This window comes from Cornus florida, unplaced genomic scaffold (assembly GCF_030987335.1).
Source record: "Cornus florida cultivar Cherokee Brave unplaced genomic scaffold, ASM3098733v1 CherokeeBrave_3.0.0_Hap2_Chr02, whole genome shotgun sequence".
Classification (NCBI taxonomy): Eukaryota; Viridiplantae; Streptophyta; class Magnoliopsida; order Cornales; family Cornaceae; genus Cornus; species Cornus florida.
Genome location: NW_026775572.1, coordinates 21,975,078 through 21,992,454, shown reverse-complemented (window position 1 = coordinate 21,992,454; position 17,377 = coordinate 21,975,078). Strand labels below are relative to the sequence as shown.

At 36.8% G+C, this 17,377-nt stretch overlaps 1 protein-coding gene across 2 annotated transcripts; it reads left to right on the top strand.

The window, feature by feature from the left end:
• Window positions 1-9,346: 9,346 nt before the first annotated feature.
• On the top strand, window positions 9,347-16,929 carry LOC132294217 (uncharacterized). Of its 2 annotated transcripts, none has more exons than XM_059791982.1 (13): window positions 9,347-9,998; window positions 10,222-10,248; window positions 10,393-10,515; window positions 12,424-12,670; window positions 13,280-13,366; window positions 13,760-13,843; window positions 14,098-14,181; window positions 14,318-14,383; window positions 14,455-14,538; window positions 14,809-14,892; window positions 15,029-15,094; window positions 15,203-15,256; window positions 16,073-16,929. In XM_059791982.1, the coding sequence occupies exons 1-13, from the start codon at window positions 9,952-9,954 to the stop codon at window positions 16,658-16,660; spliced, it is 1,641 nt and encodes a 546-aa protein (XP_059647965.1). In that variant the 5' UTR covers window positions 9,347-9,951; the 3' UTR covers window positions 16,661-16,929. The 2 variants fall into 2 exon arrangements, with proteins under 2 accessions (XP_059647965.1, XP_059647964.1); XM_059791981.1 differs by having other exon boundaries at window positions 15,179-15,256.
• Window positions 16,930-17,377: the final 448 nt, after the last annotated feature.

The following is a 17,377-nucleotide window of genomic DNA, read 5'->3' as shown; positions in this document are numbered from 1 at the left end:
AACACTGTCTTAGGAACATCTTGCTCCCTAACCCTCAGCTGATGATACCCAGAACATAGATCAATCTTGGAGAAGTAGGTGGCTCCCCGTAACTGATCAAACAAATCATCGATCCTGGGTAACAGATACTTGTTACGAATAGTAACCTTGTTCAATTCCCTGTAATCGATACACAGGCGAAGCGAACCATCCTTCTTCTTCACAAACAGAACCAGTGCTCCCCAGGGTGACGTACTCCTACGAATAAAACCCTGGCTGAGTAACTGCTGAATTTGATCTCTCAGCTCTCTCATCTCCACTGGCGCCATCCTATACGGTGCCCTAGCAATAGGCGTAGTGCTTGGAGCCAAGTCAATAACAAAGTCGATCTCGCGACTAGATGGCAACCCTGGAATCTCCTGAAATACATCTGGGAAATCCTGTACAATCGGTATGCTATCTAATGATACAGTAGTCCCTTCCTCCGTTTCCTCCTCCACATGGAGCAAATAGGTGCTAATAACCCCGCTAGAACGTGGTATAGCTACGACATACATATCCTGACCAGGTATGGTAAATATAATAGATCTATCAAAACAATCAACTTGGGCATGGTAGTGAGACAACCAATCCATCCCAAGTATCACATCATAAGTGTGCATGTCCAGGACCAATAGGTTGGCTAGAAATCTGAGTCTACTAATATCTAGTGTCACAGGCCCATCACTCTCATGTATAATAGTTGTATCACCCAATGGTGTAGAAATACCCTGAGGTCTAGTGCATATCCTCGTTCTCATTCCAGATAAAACAACAAAAGTCTTAGCTACAAATGAGTGTGTAGCACCCCTATCAAACAAAACACGTCCATGAAAACCATGTATATAAAACTTACCCTCAACAGCCTGAGGTGCCTGCATATCCTAGGGCTTAGGGTTATACACCCTGCCATAATGTAACTGCTGCGGTGCCTGTCCCTGAGTTTGCGGCGGTGCCGGTAAAGCCGGATAAGTCTGTCCCTGAATCCGAGGAACCTGTGGAGCTGGTAGAGGCACTGGCGCCCTCTGCCTCTGCTGCACATGCTATCCCTGTCCCTATCTTTGTCTCTGTCCCTGTCTAACTATAGGACACTGGCTGGAAGTGTGACCATACTTTCCATAAGTATAACAACTACCCTGAAAAGTACCAAATGGCCTCCTCTGTCGGTTAGCCTGTGGCTGACCCTGTCTTGCCTGTGGTCCCCTATTATGCTGTCGCTGAACAGGTGCCACATCCCTGGGAGCATCTGATCCACCCTTATGCTTCTTCCAAGGCTGTTGTCCCTGGAACTTGCCCTTGTCGTTCTGTCGGTGACCGTTCCCATTCCCTTTCTCAGCTGACTGATTAACAGAGCCTCTGTCACCCCGCTTCTCACCCTTGGCCTGTCTGCTATCCACAGTCAACTGATATTGCTGTAGAGCGGCGTCTACCACCTGAGCATAGGTAGTATAGGCTGGACTACCTGTAATAACTCTCTTGATAGACCACATCAGTCCCTTGACAAAATTGTTGCGCTTCTTCTCTTCATATCCACTTCCTCCGGCACAAAGAGAGACAAACGTGTGAACTGTTGCTCGTACTCCGCCACTGTCATATTCCCCTGCTACAGATTTAGAAACTTGGTCTTCATAGCAGCCCTGACTGCATAAGGAAAGTACTTTTCATCAAAGCGTGCACTGAACTCCTCATAAGTCAAAGCTATCCTCTCCTCTATAGTGGTAACTGACTCCCACAACTGCAGTACATCCCCAACTAGCTTGAAGGTAGTAAGCATCTGCTTCTGAACCTCCGTGCACTGAACCAAGCGAAGATGTCGCTCGATGTCCTGTTTCCATTGGTGAGCTGCTCTTGTATCGGTGGAGCCTGTGAACTTAGGTGGGCTCCCCTTTGTGAAAGAACTCCTTACCTTCTCCCAAGTATCAGTCTGAACAACAGGTGCTGGTAGCGGTGCCGACTGTATCTGAGGCTGATTCCGAAGTGCAGCCGTTACCCCTGCTTCTATAGCCCGAGCAACAGGTCATCGAGGTGTGGAAGAATCTCTGGATCCCCTCCCTGATCCCGAGTTTGCTGAACTTCTTCCTACTCCTCATAGAACTAACATTCATCCTCCTGACGCTGCCTACGGGCCGCTTCCCTTCGTTGCCGATTGTTCCGTCTGGTTCTTGCGTTAGCCATTCTGTCAACACAGACACACAGACATCAGTACGATAAAACCGAATCGTAAAGATTTCAAAGAATCCTAAACTTAAGCTCTAAACAATAGAGAACGCTACGCGGAAGTCTTATATGATAGAATCCTAAAGACACTTGAACTTGGAGTGCTCTGATACCAACTGTGATATCCCTCGGATCCAAGACACGGGTTGATCAGGCCCAGGCCCAAACTCGAAGGATATCAAATAATTAATATGTAACCGAACACAGAATACAAGACGAAATAAGAAATAAAGATAATAAACTGAAGGAATGCTAACTGAAAATTCTTAAAATATAAATCTAAAAATCCATTAATCCAAAACTCCATAAGTTTACAACTCGGGAATCCATCCATTGGACCCCTTATTAAAATTCTCAAACCAAAACTGAAATAATAGAAATAAAATCCACAACTATCATAGAGAAGATTCCTACATAATCGGAGGAATGAATATCTGTATCAGCTCTGCACATCCAAGCTCTAACCCTGGAACTGACGAACACCTGAAAAATAAAGGAGTGGGTCAGGCCCACATGCAAGTCATGATCTGCTACAATCCAAGCAGTAATCCGATACGCAGATACATCCTAGAAAGACTCAACAATATCTAGAGTAGTCCATATATGTATAAGTACACACTATAGGACGTTCACTAGTCCAAAAAGGTATGTCTCAGCCTGAATAGAGATACCATGCAAATCGCACATACTGTGGTTATGTGTATCTAGACCTACCAGGGAATAACCCCTCTATCCAGCTATCTATCCTAGGCGATATACGCACCCTAACCATGGTCCTTAGACTCAAGCTCATACCATGGCACATATAATAAATATATTAAGTCCGTGTCCTGCTATTACAAAATACCAACCATCTGACAAGTGGTTTGATAAATGTAAAGCAAAACCATCCTGAAATCATATTAAGTCATTCAACTATTTGATTGATATGACACAAGTAGGTGATGGACTTAACTCATAGGGTTAATCCATACCTTAATCCAAATTAGGTAGGATTTAGTATTTGACTAATCCATACCTAATATGTCACCGTCCCATACCGATACATACAAATCCTTCATATAACATAGTTATTAAAACTACACTATATAATCAACCACCATCCTCCAGGATATGCATTTGTATAAATTCATACATATATATCAATATTAGGTATTCATTACAGAACCTAAATATTATGTTCCAATCATTTAAACTGCTAAAATAATATCATAGCGTTTAAATCCTCCAAAACAGCCAATAAATTGATACAAATTAAATATTAATTTAAATCCAAGCAAAGTATAGATAAATATAATTAATTTACCATACTTATAACACTGTAAAAATATAGGGTTATATATAATTAAATTATATATAAAAACTTGAATTATATATAAAAACTTTACCAAGTTCCAGTTATATAAACCTAGCAAAAACAGTGCAACGTATAACCATTATTTGAGCTGTTCATTGCTCCTTTCCCTAAACCATTATTGTATTAAATGTTTTCAATATTTATTTAAGTCCCCAATATTTAATTACATCTCACAGTAGCTTTTAAACAGCCTTAGAAAACACTGTGCAGCCCAAACAGCCCCTAAAACTCATTTTAGTGCATTTCAAGAAAGAGCAGGCTCAATTAAAACATTGAGCCTGCTCCATTTTTGGGTTAGAGCCGGCTCCAAACTCTAATAGAGCCGGCTCCTTTGCTTTTGAGCTGGCTCCTTTGTGTTTTAGAGCCTGCTCTATCCCCTTTAGCAGCCTGTTGCCCGTTTCAGTTTCATCTTCTCCGACTCTAGTGATTACAGAGCCTCTGTGGTGTGTTCTAATTCTTATTCTAGGTTCAATCTTGGTCCTAAATAAGTTTAAACCACTGAGATCCAATCCTAAAATGTGTAGGAACACAAGTTTTAAAGCCACGTTTACAGAACCTTAGTCTGAAATTTTAAACTACCCACAATAGATTTATTTGGTGAAATTAAATACTGTGTTAAACACTTATTCTAGGGTTCATTTAATGTCTCAGACTAATAAATATACCTTCACAACAAGAATCTAACACAAGATTAAAAACAATCCGCAGCAAAAACAAATAGTAGAATATCAACAATTTTTGCAAAGCAGTTAATTCACGAGAGTAAACGAAATTCATACATGCATATAAAACCTGTTATAAAGTTTATTTAAGTCCGTTTTATCCTTGTTTTAATCCCTGGAGTCTTAACTAAGTATGCACAGAACACAGATTCATGGGAAAGAGAAGAACAGAGACTTGCCTTTGAATTTCAGATTTGAACTTCTAATTCACCGTCTCTGTGTGATATGTTTGTGTCCTACACTGTAGTTCCACACTACCACGCTCCTTCCTCCTTGAGCTGCTTTGCTAATCACCCAAGTTCACTCTATGTTTCCCTTAAATCTTTCTCTCTGTTTTCTCCCTATCTCACTGTATACGTGAATATGGTGCATAGGGTTTTATTTGTAACCCTAAACCAACGTATAACAACATATATATAGACACTACAGAAACCCTAAGTCTATAAAGATATAACTCGGCCCATAAATAAACCTAGGTTATAATCAACGTCGGCTACCCATGTAAATTTAAACCTAACTTGCGATAAGTAAGTAAATTCAAAAATGAAAACAATTAATTAATAACAATTCTATCAGCTAATTAAATCAAATAATACAATTGAATGAAAATTAAAGCCAAATAAATAATTAAAACAATTAACTCAAATAATCACAATTAATGTAAATAATTCAAATAATTAATTAAATCAAAGAAAACAAGGAAACCAAATAATTAATTCAAATAATACAAAAAAGTCAAGTAAGTCAAATAATTAAAAAAATTAATTAAAACATAAATTAAAATATAAATTAAATACCAGGTCTATCCTTTTGAAATTAGGGGAATTACATGATGTGATTTGATTTAGATTTGATTTAATTTCCTTTCTTATAATATGAGCATATGCTCTTTTTATCTATAAATACTAAAGTTGTGAATAAATGATTTATCTCATTCAAGCCTTTATACAATTATCTTATCTTTTTTCTATATTGTATTTCTTCTTATAGCCATGTTATGCACCTAAAATAAATGGTCGTTCTCGGGTTACTAACCTGCCAGAAACCAACCGATTGGACAATATAAATGGGGAAACTTATGTTTCACTCGTGAGCCTCGAGCCCTCATATTCTCAAAATTCAACCCCCGAGTATCTCTCAAAATCATCATCCAATTTTACAAGATAACATTTACCAATATATAGCCACATTGCACCTTACAAGCGCACATAAGCGATGTTATCCACATGAATCATGCCATAAGGTCCAAATAATATTATGACATACTTATTAATGCAATAACATCAAATATACACTCATTTGATCATAAGAAATCAAAATACTATCACATAGGCATTTTTATCACATAATTGAAGTATAACAACTAGACAACTTCATATATGCATGCATTTTAAAACCACCATATCACAAGAGAGGTAAATAAATAGCCACTTAAGCATTTCCATAAAAATAAGATTCGAAATCAACAAATAGGATAACTCGAAAACACATCCACACTCCCGGTCACATAGCCATGTTATGCACCTAAAATAAATGGTCGTTCTCGGGTTACTAACCCACCGGAAACCAACCAATTTGCTAATATAAAATGGGGAAACTTATATTTCACGGTGCTCGCGTTATTAACCTGCCGAAAACCAATCGATTGACCAATATAAAATGGGGAAACTCATGTTTCACCCCCGAGCGCTGAGCCCTCACATTCTCAAAGTACAATCCCCGGTATCTCCCAAAATCATCATCTAATTTCACAAGATAACATGTACCAATATATAACCACATTGCACCTTACAAGTGCAAATAAGCTATGCCATCCACACGAATCATGCCCTAAGGTCCAAATACTATCATGACATATTCATTTATGCAATGACATCAAATATAATTCATTTGATCAGAAGAAATTCAAATGTTATCAGATAATTGAAGTACAACAATTTAACAACTTCATATCAGCATGCATTTTAAAACCACCATATCATAAGATAGGTAAATAAATAGCTAGATAAGCATTTTTATGAATTTACAACAAGTTAAGTAAGGTAAAACTTACATACATAAGGGTAAACACTTTGGTTATTAATGATAATCACAATAATGAATCCATAAAGCATGCTATACATGAATTTCAATTTAAAGAATCATTAGAACAATAATATCATATAAACACATAACTAAATACACACTTTAGTCCAACTCACACACATATATGCATGCACAACACACTCTAAACCCAAAAAATTAAAAGGAATCATAGATTTAAATACGCAACACACCCCCTATCTCACTTTTGGGGTGAAAACCCCAAATCCCACCAAAATGAAAGTGCTCTAAATGCAAAGTTAAGGTCGTGGAATTGAAGAGGATGACGAGGAGAATGAAAAATCCTCTTATGAATTTCTCTAAATCCCACCCTAGCTCACATGAAATCTCCAAAGTGCCAAATCTTGAAATAAAAGCAACGGTTTTGAAGCCCTTGGTGTCCTTAACCATTTTCCCTTCTATTTTAAGTGAAGAGTCTTAAAGAAAGAGGGAAAAAAATGAGCTTGAATCTCTAGGTAAATAGTGTTAATGGAATTTTGGAGAGAGATGGAAGAAGATGAAGTTTAGAGAGAGAAAAAATAGATATTCCAAAAAATGATCCATACATTAACACAAACAAATCTAGCACACTCTCTGCCATATAATAATGGTCAACAAGTAAAAGTGAGCCCCACCTTTAAGTAAATGCAACAAAAAAACCCCAATGATTAAATAAAAGGATAATTCTATAAAAATGGAGTTTTTAAGGTCAAATGACAAAAGAATGGAGTCAAAATTAAAATTTCTATATTAATGGATTTTTCTCAAAATCTAACGTGGACGTGGAAATTTAATGTACATTATATATTTATTTCCAAAATACCCTTCTATTGTTGTTATGAAATTCTGTTACTATCCCTCATATCTAGAGAGAGAAACCCATATATGGCAACCCTTATTCCCAAACGAACAACCAACAAACCTGAAAAATTCATCCAAAACTTCTGGTCATTTACACTTTTTTAATGATTAAATGGATTTGCTATTTTTATTTTTATTTTTATTTTTTAAATGGGTTTGCTAGTTTGGTGGGTGAAAGAAATAGATAACCAATCAAAAAGAAAGAATTGTTTTTGCCATTATAGATGAACACATTCAGAAGGTGCTGGTTTAGGGGTGTGAGAGAGATTGATGATGAAATAGGGTTTGTTTATTTATTTATTTATTTATTTTTTAAATGGGTTTGCTCGGGAACAGTTGAGACTTATAGTCTTGCGGGCCTTTGGTCACCATTAAAAGTTATTCCACTACATGGAGGGGAGAGGGTCTTTCATCCAAAAAAAAAAAGAAAAAAGTTCGAGGCATTCAAGCACAGGCAATGCAGAGGCAGAGATCCATAACAGAAGGGTATTTTAGAAATAAAAAGATGATATACATTAAATTTTCATGTCCACCTCATACTTTGAGAAAATTACATTAATTTGAAAAATTTAATTTTGACTCTATTCTTTTATCTTTTGACCCACAAAATTCTATTTTTATAAAATTATCCCTTAAATAAATGAATTTTTACGCTTATGGATTCATATTCACAGTATAATGAAGTCAAACTTTCGTAGTTTTGAAAAAATGAAATTGACCCCAATAACTGAGATGAATATGGAGTTTCACTATTCATTTTTAACCAAATTACCTTAGTGCCCTTATTTCTTTTATTCATCCACACAAATTCCATAACCCCCCTTTCTTCCCTAAACATCCCTAACATTCCCTTTCTAACCAGCGAACCACAAACCATGGAGGTCTCCGACGACGATTTGATCGATGTCCCGACGGTGAAGGAACGAACGTTGATGGTGAAGGAGGAGGTTGATTGCCAGAGAAGTGCGTCAGACCCGTAGGATCGTGCACGAGTGTGCGCGTGAAGCACGTTAGATCTAAGACTAGAATGAACGAACACCGGTGGCAAAACGGTGGAACAATAGTGATGATGGAGGATCAAAGACTAAAAGGAATGAAGGCTGTGGCGACAGATGATGTGCTTGATGTGCTATGTCGATTGTTGCCGTTCGTGAGCAACTGAAGAAGGCACCGGCGAGTGATGGTCTCGACAGAGACTGAAAGACCCGCTGGAGATTGCTGTGAGGGTGACGTCGATCCGAGTTGATGTGCAACAGAGTTTAGGTTCAGGAAAGTGAGATCGACGCCGCAGATAGAGGACGACGTGATTGCGTCTGGTAGTTATAGTCGAAGAAGATTGAGCCGATGTGATTCGAGTTCAATGAGCAGTAGCGAAGGGAGCTCGGAGTGTGTGGCCAGCGTTGGCGAGTGGAGCATGTGTACTCCCATTAGATCTACTCGCAGAGACTTGGCGCGTGGGCGCAGGATGTAGACAGAAGGTGTGGAGAGTGGTGGTGCGTGGATGGAGTTCACGGTGGGACTTTTCGGCGAGGGAGTTTGTTTTTGCAGTATGCTCATCAGTGGGAAGCCATGAAGAGGATGTGCGAGGATGGTGTTCTGGGGAGTGGTGTGCATGGATGGAGTTCACGGTGGTGCGTGGATGGAATTCACTAATTTTTTTTTGTTCTAGATAAAAAATAATAATAATAAGTTTCTTAGTTGTGGCAATCAACCTCCTCGGCAACAGAGTGCTCATCAGTGGAAAGCCATGAAGAGAATGTGCAAGGATGATGCTCTGGAAAGTGGTGGCGCGTGGATGGAGTTCACGGTGATGCGTGGATGGAATTCACAATATATATATATATATATATATATATATATATATATATGTTCTGGAGAAAAAAAAAAAAAAAAAAATTTTAGTTTCTTAGTTGTGGCAATCAACCTCCTCGGCGTCATTTCTTCACCGTCGGCGTTCGTTCCTTCACAGTCAGTACATCCTGAATGGTTTGTGGTTCGCTGGTTAGAATTGTTAGGGATGTTTGGGGGCAGAAAGGGGTTTTTGGGATTTGTGGGGGTAAAAAAAAAACGAAATGGGGGCAATAAAGTAATTTGGTTCGAAATGAATAGTGAAACTCATGTTCACTTCAGTAATTGGGTCAACCCTATTTTTTTTTTATTGGAAAATACGAGACTTTGACTTCGTCATGCGATAAATATGAGTCCATAATCACTTGACCCAAACCCACACAGCCCGAACACCAAGATGAACGGAAAAAGAAAATTGGGGAGAATGGAAAACGGGTCATAAAACACGTTTAGAAAGGAAAAAAAAAATACAAAAGTGTGAAAGACAACCGACCAAATAAAATTAACATGGATTGAAATAATTTAAAAAATATAAATATTAGCAGAAACATGACAAAGGGAGCAAAACGTGATTATTTTGTAAATTAAGGAATTTCAAGGGTCATATTCCTCATTGCGTAAATTTCTTTTCTCTTTCCTAAAAACCACGGGTCTTTCTTCTCCGTGTCCGTACTCTGTCCTTTTCAATTTCAAGTCTTCTCTTAACTCTTAAGTCTTTCTTCTCCGTGTCCGTACTCTGTCCTTTTAAATTTCAAGTCTTCTCTTAAGTTACTACATACTATTGCTAAAAAAATCTGAACGTTTTAATCTGAGAAGGCCCAGAAAAAGATCAGATTGGAATCAGAGATGGGTTTTCTAGGATTTGCATCGACGTCCTTTGATGTTCTTGCTTGGTATTGTATTCACTTTCTCACCACAAAATTGTGAATTTTTTTTATCCTACAAACAAATTAATTTTGCTTTTGTTTATCTATTTCCATATTCCTTCAGAAGACCCAAAATTTCATATTGGATGCTCTGTGACCTCTCTTTATTTCATTTCAAGTTCACGATATTACATAGTGTGTGTGACATGATCATTTAATCTTAATGTATTACTATGTTTTTTACTTGCAGGCCTCTAATTTCTTTGGGCTATCCTCTGTAAGTCTCTCCCAATTATATATATAAAATATTTGATGGCATAGGAATAAAGTTGCATGACTTCTTTTAGGAAATTATAAAATTTCTATAGTTTGGCTACCATTGGTTTGTTATGATTATTGGTATGTACTTGTTCTTGAGCAGATATGCTTCAATTCGAGCTATTGAGGTCAAGTCAAACTCGGACATGCAGAAGTTGATCACATATTGGATCCTTTTTTCTTTGATTTCTCTCTCCGAGCTTGGTCTTTCAAAACTCATTGAATGGTAATTAATTAATATTACATTCTACACACACACACACATATATATTATATAACTTTGTTTGTTTTCTTTGATTTGTGGAGGCCCCATTCTTTTGTTTCCCAACATTTTTGCTCTCTGTGATTTTCCACTGTGGTTTACAGTTTAGCCAGCAATTTTTCACGATTGGGCCTTACAGGCTCATGAACATGTATGATAGGTGTTTTTATGCAACTCTGGGCATGAGTTGAAAGTTTTGCAGATATACATATTTCAAGGTGCCTTTTAACTTGAAAAATGCCATTACTACATTCTAGACAAAAATTATGACCAAGTAATCCCAATTTTGTAAATTTTCCCGTTAGCATCTAACCCACGATGTATCACTTTTGACAGTCACCTCAAAACAACATGTTTGGCCCGTTTGGAAACATACTAAAATGTAGGGTTATAAGATGAACCAACACCAAGAAGCTAGAGCCTGGCCAAGTTAGAGGTTCGCTCAAGACCTCTTATGAGATAATTGAGTTAAAGCTTGCTGACCTATTGAGTTTGGCTGAAACTTGGCTGATAAACATACCAATACTACAAAAAGAAAGAGTACGCGAGTTTAGATCTAGATTGCTCCTGGTAGATGCTTTCTTGAGATTAATTGCATGATAAACAAGTTAAGTTTAAACTTCTTTTTGGAGTTGTTGATTGTTGAAGCAGAATTTGAGCAACCTACTCCAACTTAAATTGGCAAGCTACAGTGTATCCCAAATGTATCAGTAAGCAGTTAAACATTTTCAAGAGCAACACCTCTCACTCTAAAATGCAGCATTTTTGCTCATCTTTACCTAAACGTTTCATTTTTAGCATTCATCCCAAATTGTAGCATTTTTTCTTTCCATCGTAAAAATGTAGCATTTTCACTTTTCTTTCTATATAATTTTTGCTGCTTCCATTACAAATATAACTTTTTTTGTTTTATGAAAAAAATTATTTTGTGAATGTCATTTGGTGTGAATTTTCAGTATTATTTCTCAAAATTAACTTTAGATCTCATATAAGGTGACAGATGCATAAATCATAGCGGCTGTCACATGGGAGGAATTCTCCAATTTTTTCCATTTACAGATTTTATCCCCTAAACTACAACATATTAAGGCAACATGTTTGCTTGGCCGCACTACCCAAACACCCATCCATCTGCCACAAACACACACGTAAGGAAAAAAGAGAGAAAGAGAGATGTAGAAGAGAAGAAAAGGAAAGAGATATGACATTTATCCATCTCCATGGCACAACATTTTCTCGCCATTCCCGAAAGTGACATCCCCTCTTCTCCTTCCAACCTAAAAAATGCAGCATTTTTTCATTTCACCTCCTCTCAAAGTGCACCATTTTGTATAACCTCTTAATGTGCAGTCTTTTTTTCTAGTACTTGGCACTATGTTCTCTGGAGTTGCTTGTTCTTTGCATAAGAAAGGTCATTACTCGGTGTCGCTCTCATCAAATTGAGGTCTTTGAAGGAGAAACAGATACAGACTAGCCTCCAACTTATATGCACAAAGTGGCTGGTCTCATTTTTGAATCCTCATTTCACCTTCTGTCATGAACATATCTATTTTCATGAACATCCTACATCGAGCAGGAATAAAGCTATATGCAACTGTTGGTTCTAAATATTAAATGAAAGTTTAATAAATCACCCGTGTGTATGTAAAATTTATGCACAAAGTGGATTTACTTTCTTTTATCCTAATTTTAAGTTTTCAAATCTTGAACAAACTAAAACTCCTAACAAAGTTTAAATCGTTTTGGAATAGTTGGAATTTTTTATTTTATTTTTTTTAAATTTTTAAATTTTTTTTTTTTTTAACTATCAAGAAGCAAGATTTCTCTTGATCTTCTCTTCATTAGCAATAAATTTCTCTTTGTTCATGTCAGGCTTCCGTTCTGGCCTTACATAAAACTCATGGCCATCTCCTTTTTGGTGCTACCTCACTTTGAAGGTGCATATCATGTTTATGCGTGCGTTGTTCGTCCTTACTGTCTTGTGAACCCAGAAGAAGTTATCAACAAATTCAATAAGCTGAAGGAGTTATCTCATAAGGGGGAAAATTTTCTAGCTATGGCAGAGAAATATCTTGAAGAGAATGGGTCTGAAGCCTTGGAGAAACTCATCACAAGTAAGGTATGCCTTTATATGGAAAGAGGGCCATATATAGGGATGACAAGAAATTGCCTGATGAGGAATATTTCAAACTACAGGAGACTTCACATAGGAAGGCTAAATAAGTGGTGTACTAAAAGCCTACTGTTTTTTCAAATGTTCCATATAGAATAAATTTTTTCATGGGAGTATGATTTAGTATCTCTAATTGGTCATCTAAATACACACCTAACAGGATGATTTACCTTGATATCTGAAACATAAGCGCATGTTATCTTGTCACAGTCTTCAATAACGTGGACATGCATGCAACTATGAAAATTCAGATTGCATTGGCTTGTTCTCAAATTTGAGAGCCCTCTCATGACAAAAGCCATGACTTTATTAACCACTTGATTGAAACAAATTTTGAGACCTTTGAAAGTCAAACGAATCTTTTAATAAATCTCTCAATGCAGCAATGAGAGCTCATGGTTCTTGTCAGGAGAGGGTTCTCTTGATAGATTTTCTCTAATTTTGTATCAAACTGGATTAATTTGAGATATGGTAATAAAGGGATCTCCGCATGTGTGCCACAGACATTTGTATTTATTATTATTATTTTTTAATTCTCTCACATTTATACTTCAGTCAAAAGGTGTGAAATCTAGTTATGATGTGGAAGAGATCAAGACAGTTGCAAATACAGAGAAAAAAGAAGTGGTTGCAGCAATCGAGGTAAGGTTCCTGACAATGAACTGTAAATCTGTCAATATATTATGGTGGCTATAAATCTGTTCATCTTGCTAGATGTATTATAGAGAGACACACCTGAGTTGGGAAGGGAAAAGAGTCCAGTGTGACCTTTGTACTTCAGTGAGTCAACATCCTTTGAAAATTGGATGCCATGTGTGAGTCAGTGAGTGGAGTTAAACAGAGGTAGTTTGTTGTTGGAGGACTTGAACAATATGAAGCTAGTACAAATTCTTTCCCTGATGTGAATAACTTGGAAGCTTATTGTCTGAATTAATCATGGAATCTGCATAATGTTCTTTTAATTGAAGTGTAAAGATGTATTTTGTGTAAAATAGAATACCATGATGAGCCATTATATTTCTTCTCTCTCTGCAGTCCAGTTGCAAAGGTCCTATTGTTGTTCAGAAAGATATCAAGGCAGTGGAACAAACAGAAATAAATGCAGCAGCTGCAGCCAAGGTATCATTACATGCGCGTGCACACTTTTCAGGAACCTATGTGTTCCAAGTTTGGGAACAATTACAAATGTACATTTCAAATGTGGGGAAATGTGATTTAAAAGTTATATTTGGCCCATGAAAATCAACACCGGCAACCTCCAAGATTTGATTTGGAAACCCGGAAGGGATGCAATAAAGAAATTCAGATAACCATTGCGAGAAAATGAAACATAACATTTTTAATCTTTTTCTTCTCTCTCGCTTGCTCTGCAGCCCAAGTGCAAAGATCCTATTGTTGTTCAAAAAGACATCAAGGCAGTGGAACAAACAGAGGAAAATGCAGCAGCTGCAGCCAAGGTATTATTACACAAACACATACCCGCATTTATTTTTGGAACGTAGGTGTTACAAGATTTGGGAACAACTGCAAATCAACATTTCAAATGTGAGGAATTGCGATTTAACAGTTCTGGTTTCGTTCTAAAATGTTCAGCATATTTGGCCCATGAAAAACAACACTGGAAACTTGCAGGATTTGAGTTGGAATCCCAAAACAGAGGTAATAAAGAAAATCAAATGACCATTATGAGAAAATGACACATCATATTATTAATCCATCTCTCTCTGCAGTCTAAGGGCAAAGTTCCTATTACTGTTCAGAAAGATATCAAGGCAGTGGAACAAACAGAAATAAATGCAGCAGCTGCAGCCAAGGTATCATTGCACTCACACGCACCCGCGTGCGCACACACATTTCAGGAACCTAGGTGTTCCAAGTTTTTGGAACAATTACAAATGTACATTTCAAATGTGGGGAAATGTGATTTAAAAGTAATATTTGGCCCATGAAAAACAACACCGGAAACCTCTAAGATTTGATTTGGAAACTCGGGAAGGGATGCAATAAAGAAATTAAGATGACCATTGTGAGAAAATGAAACATAGCATTTTTAATCTCTTTCTTCTCTCTTGCTTGCTCTGCAGCGTCAGTGCAAAGATCCTATTGTTGTTCAAAAAGACATCAAGGCGGTGGACCAAACAGAGAAAAATGCAGCAGCTGCTGCCAAGGTATTATTACACGCACACACACCCGCATTTATTTTTGGAATGTAGGTGTTCCAAGCTTTGGGAACAACTGCAAATCAACATTTCAAATGTGAGGAATTGCGATTTAACAGTTCTGGTTTCGCTCTAAAATGTTCAGCATATTTGGCCCATGAAAAACAACACTGGAAACTTGCAGGATTTGATTTGGAAACCCAAAACAGAGGTAATAAAGAAAAATCAAAATTATCAAATGACCATTATGAGAAAATGACACATCATATTATTAATCCTCTCTGTGCATTCTAAGGGCAAAGTTCCTATTGTTGTTCAGAAAGATATCAAGGCAGTGGAACAAACAGAAGTAAATGCAGCAGCTGCAACTAAGGTATCATTACACACACGTGCCCACCCATATTTATTTATCAGGAACCTAGATGTTCCATGTTTTGGATTAATTACAAGTCAACATTTCAAATGTGGGGAAATGCGATTTAGTAATTCTGGTTATCCTTTAAAATGTTTAGCATATGTGGAAATGTGATTTAGCAGTTCTGGTTTTGATTTAAAGTGTTTAGCACATATGGCCTATGAAAAACAACGCCGGAAACTTCCATGATTTGAGTTGGAAAACCAAAAGAAAATAAGAAAATCAGATGACAATTATGAGAAAATGTCTCATCACATTTTTAAAGAGTCTTACCACATCAATTTTGTAAATACCATACGTGTGCTGAGACAGTGGTTAGAAGATGAAGCAAAGTAGGAAAGAGAGTTTTGAGAATAAATACCACTATGATCATTGATCAATATGAGTCGATGCATAAGAATTAATGACTTTCCTGCCTTGGTCAGAAAGAGTCAGATAAGCTTTTCTCAACTTCAATTGTTAGAACAACCTTAAGGCTGCTTCACTTTTTGCAATGAACTGTACCTGTGATAACAAAAAAATTATTTTTTGGATAAAAATTATGTCACTTTCTTATTTCCTCCTGTTGCTAAGTTTTCATTCATTTTTCACTCACATGAGCTACTTGTTTCTCTTTCCCCACTGGTGGATCAGTTTCACTCATTTTGACTCATCATGTCATTTAATGCGCCTGCTTTCTTTTTAGCAACTTTGTTTCTGAATTCTTTTGCTCTAAAATCAAGCAACACTGGTGAGTGGATGTGGTAAATCTCGCTTTTTCAATTGTTCATGCAGGTGAAGAATGGAGGGCAAAATCTTGCTCATGCCGAGAAGAAAACAGATGCAACTCTGGAGGTTAAAGACACGACAGCCACATCAGTAGCTGGCAGAGAGAACAAACTTCCGGAGGTAACCACTTCAAAGAATATTCAGAAAGAATGGACTTGTGCTGTATGTCAGTTGAAAACCACCAGTGAGAAAGACTTGAATTCCCATCTACAAGGGTGGAGACACTGGGCCAAGTGTGAGGAGCTGAAAGCAAGTAAGTCAACGGATAAAAACAAGGGTTCTTGGTCTTCCACAGAAAATAAATCCCATCAAGCCAATCAAGAGCCTGGAAAGCGCAAATGGAGTCAAGTGGACAGTTACAAGGAGAGAAATCCAAAGAATGCTGGTAATACTCAGATGCAGCCGTCTAAATTATGGTGCAGCATCTGTAATGTAAGGTGCTCTGGAAAGATAGATATGGCCTGTCACCTTAAAGGGAGGAAACACTTGACTCGGGTTCAAGAAGTGTTTGGCTGTGCAGGTGGTGAACAGGGTTGGGAGGAAACACTTGACTCGGGTTTTGGCTGTGCAGGTGGTGAACAGGGTTGGTATTGAGGTTAAAATGGATTTGAATGTTTTAAGGTATACGAGATGGTTGCGGGCTCTCACATTTTTGTTTGCCAGGGAAAAAAAGGTATAAAATTGGAGATGTAATCTTTTGATTTTACGTTTTAGTGAAGATGTTAGAAATTGAATGTTTATTTTTTTTGAGGAGTGCTCCATTCACAGTCGCACCTCTGATATAGAAGTTGTAATCAATACATCTTTCCTATTTTTTTGGAAATATAAACTTTTAACTTTTAGGACCAAGTTACCATTTAAAATTGTTTCCTCTTTCTTTATATACCTAATAACCTTCTTTCTTTTGTTACTTATATGATATATTTAACTTTATTTTCAACTTTACATCTTTCCTATTTTTTTAGAAATTGGAAATATAAAATTTTAACTTTTAGAACCAAATTACTGTTTAAAATTGTTTCCTCTTTCTTTATATACCTAACAACCTTCCTTCTTTTTTTTGTTACATATATTTAACTTTATTTTCAACTATTGTCTTTTTTCCTTTCCTGATTGGATATATATAGCTACACTTCATTCTTTACTTTCTTTTTTTGTTCAATTGTCTTTTATATATATATATATATATATATACTCACGCCTTCACCTTGATGGATTGGGTTTTATATAATTTAATTAAAATAATATTATGAAATTGAGTTTTAATTGAAGTAATATTATAAAATTTGAGTTTTAGTTAATACGTGAAAC

Excerpts from the sequence above, each read along its gene's own strand:
- LOC132294217 (XM_059791981.1), top strand. The coding sequence starts at position 9,952 with ATGGGTTTTCTAGGATTTGCATCGACGTCCTTTGATGTTCTTGCTTG. Across the intron at positions 14,384-14,454 it reads GTTGGAATCCCAAAACAGAG|TCTAAGGGCAAAGTTCCTAT; the intron begins GTAATAAAGAAA and ends CTCTCTCTGCAG. Across the intron at positions 15,257-16,072 it reads ATGCAGCAGCTGCAACTAAG|GTGAAGAATGGAGGGCAAAA; the intron begins GTATCATTACAC and ends TTGTTCATGCAG.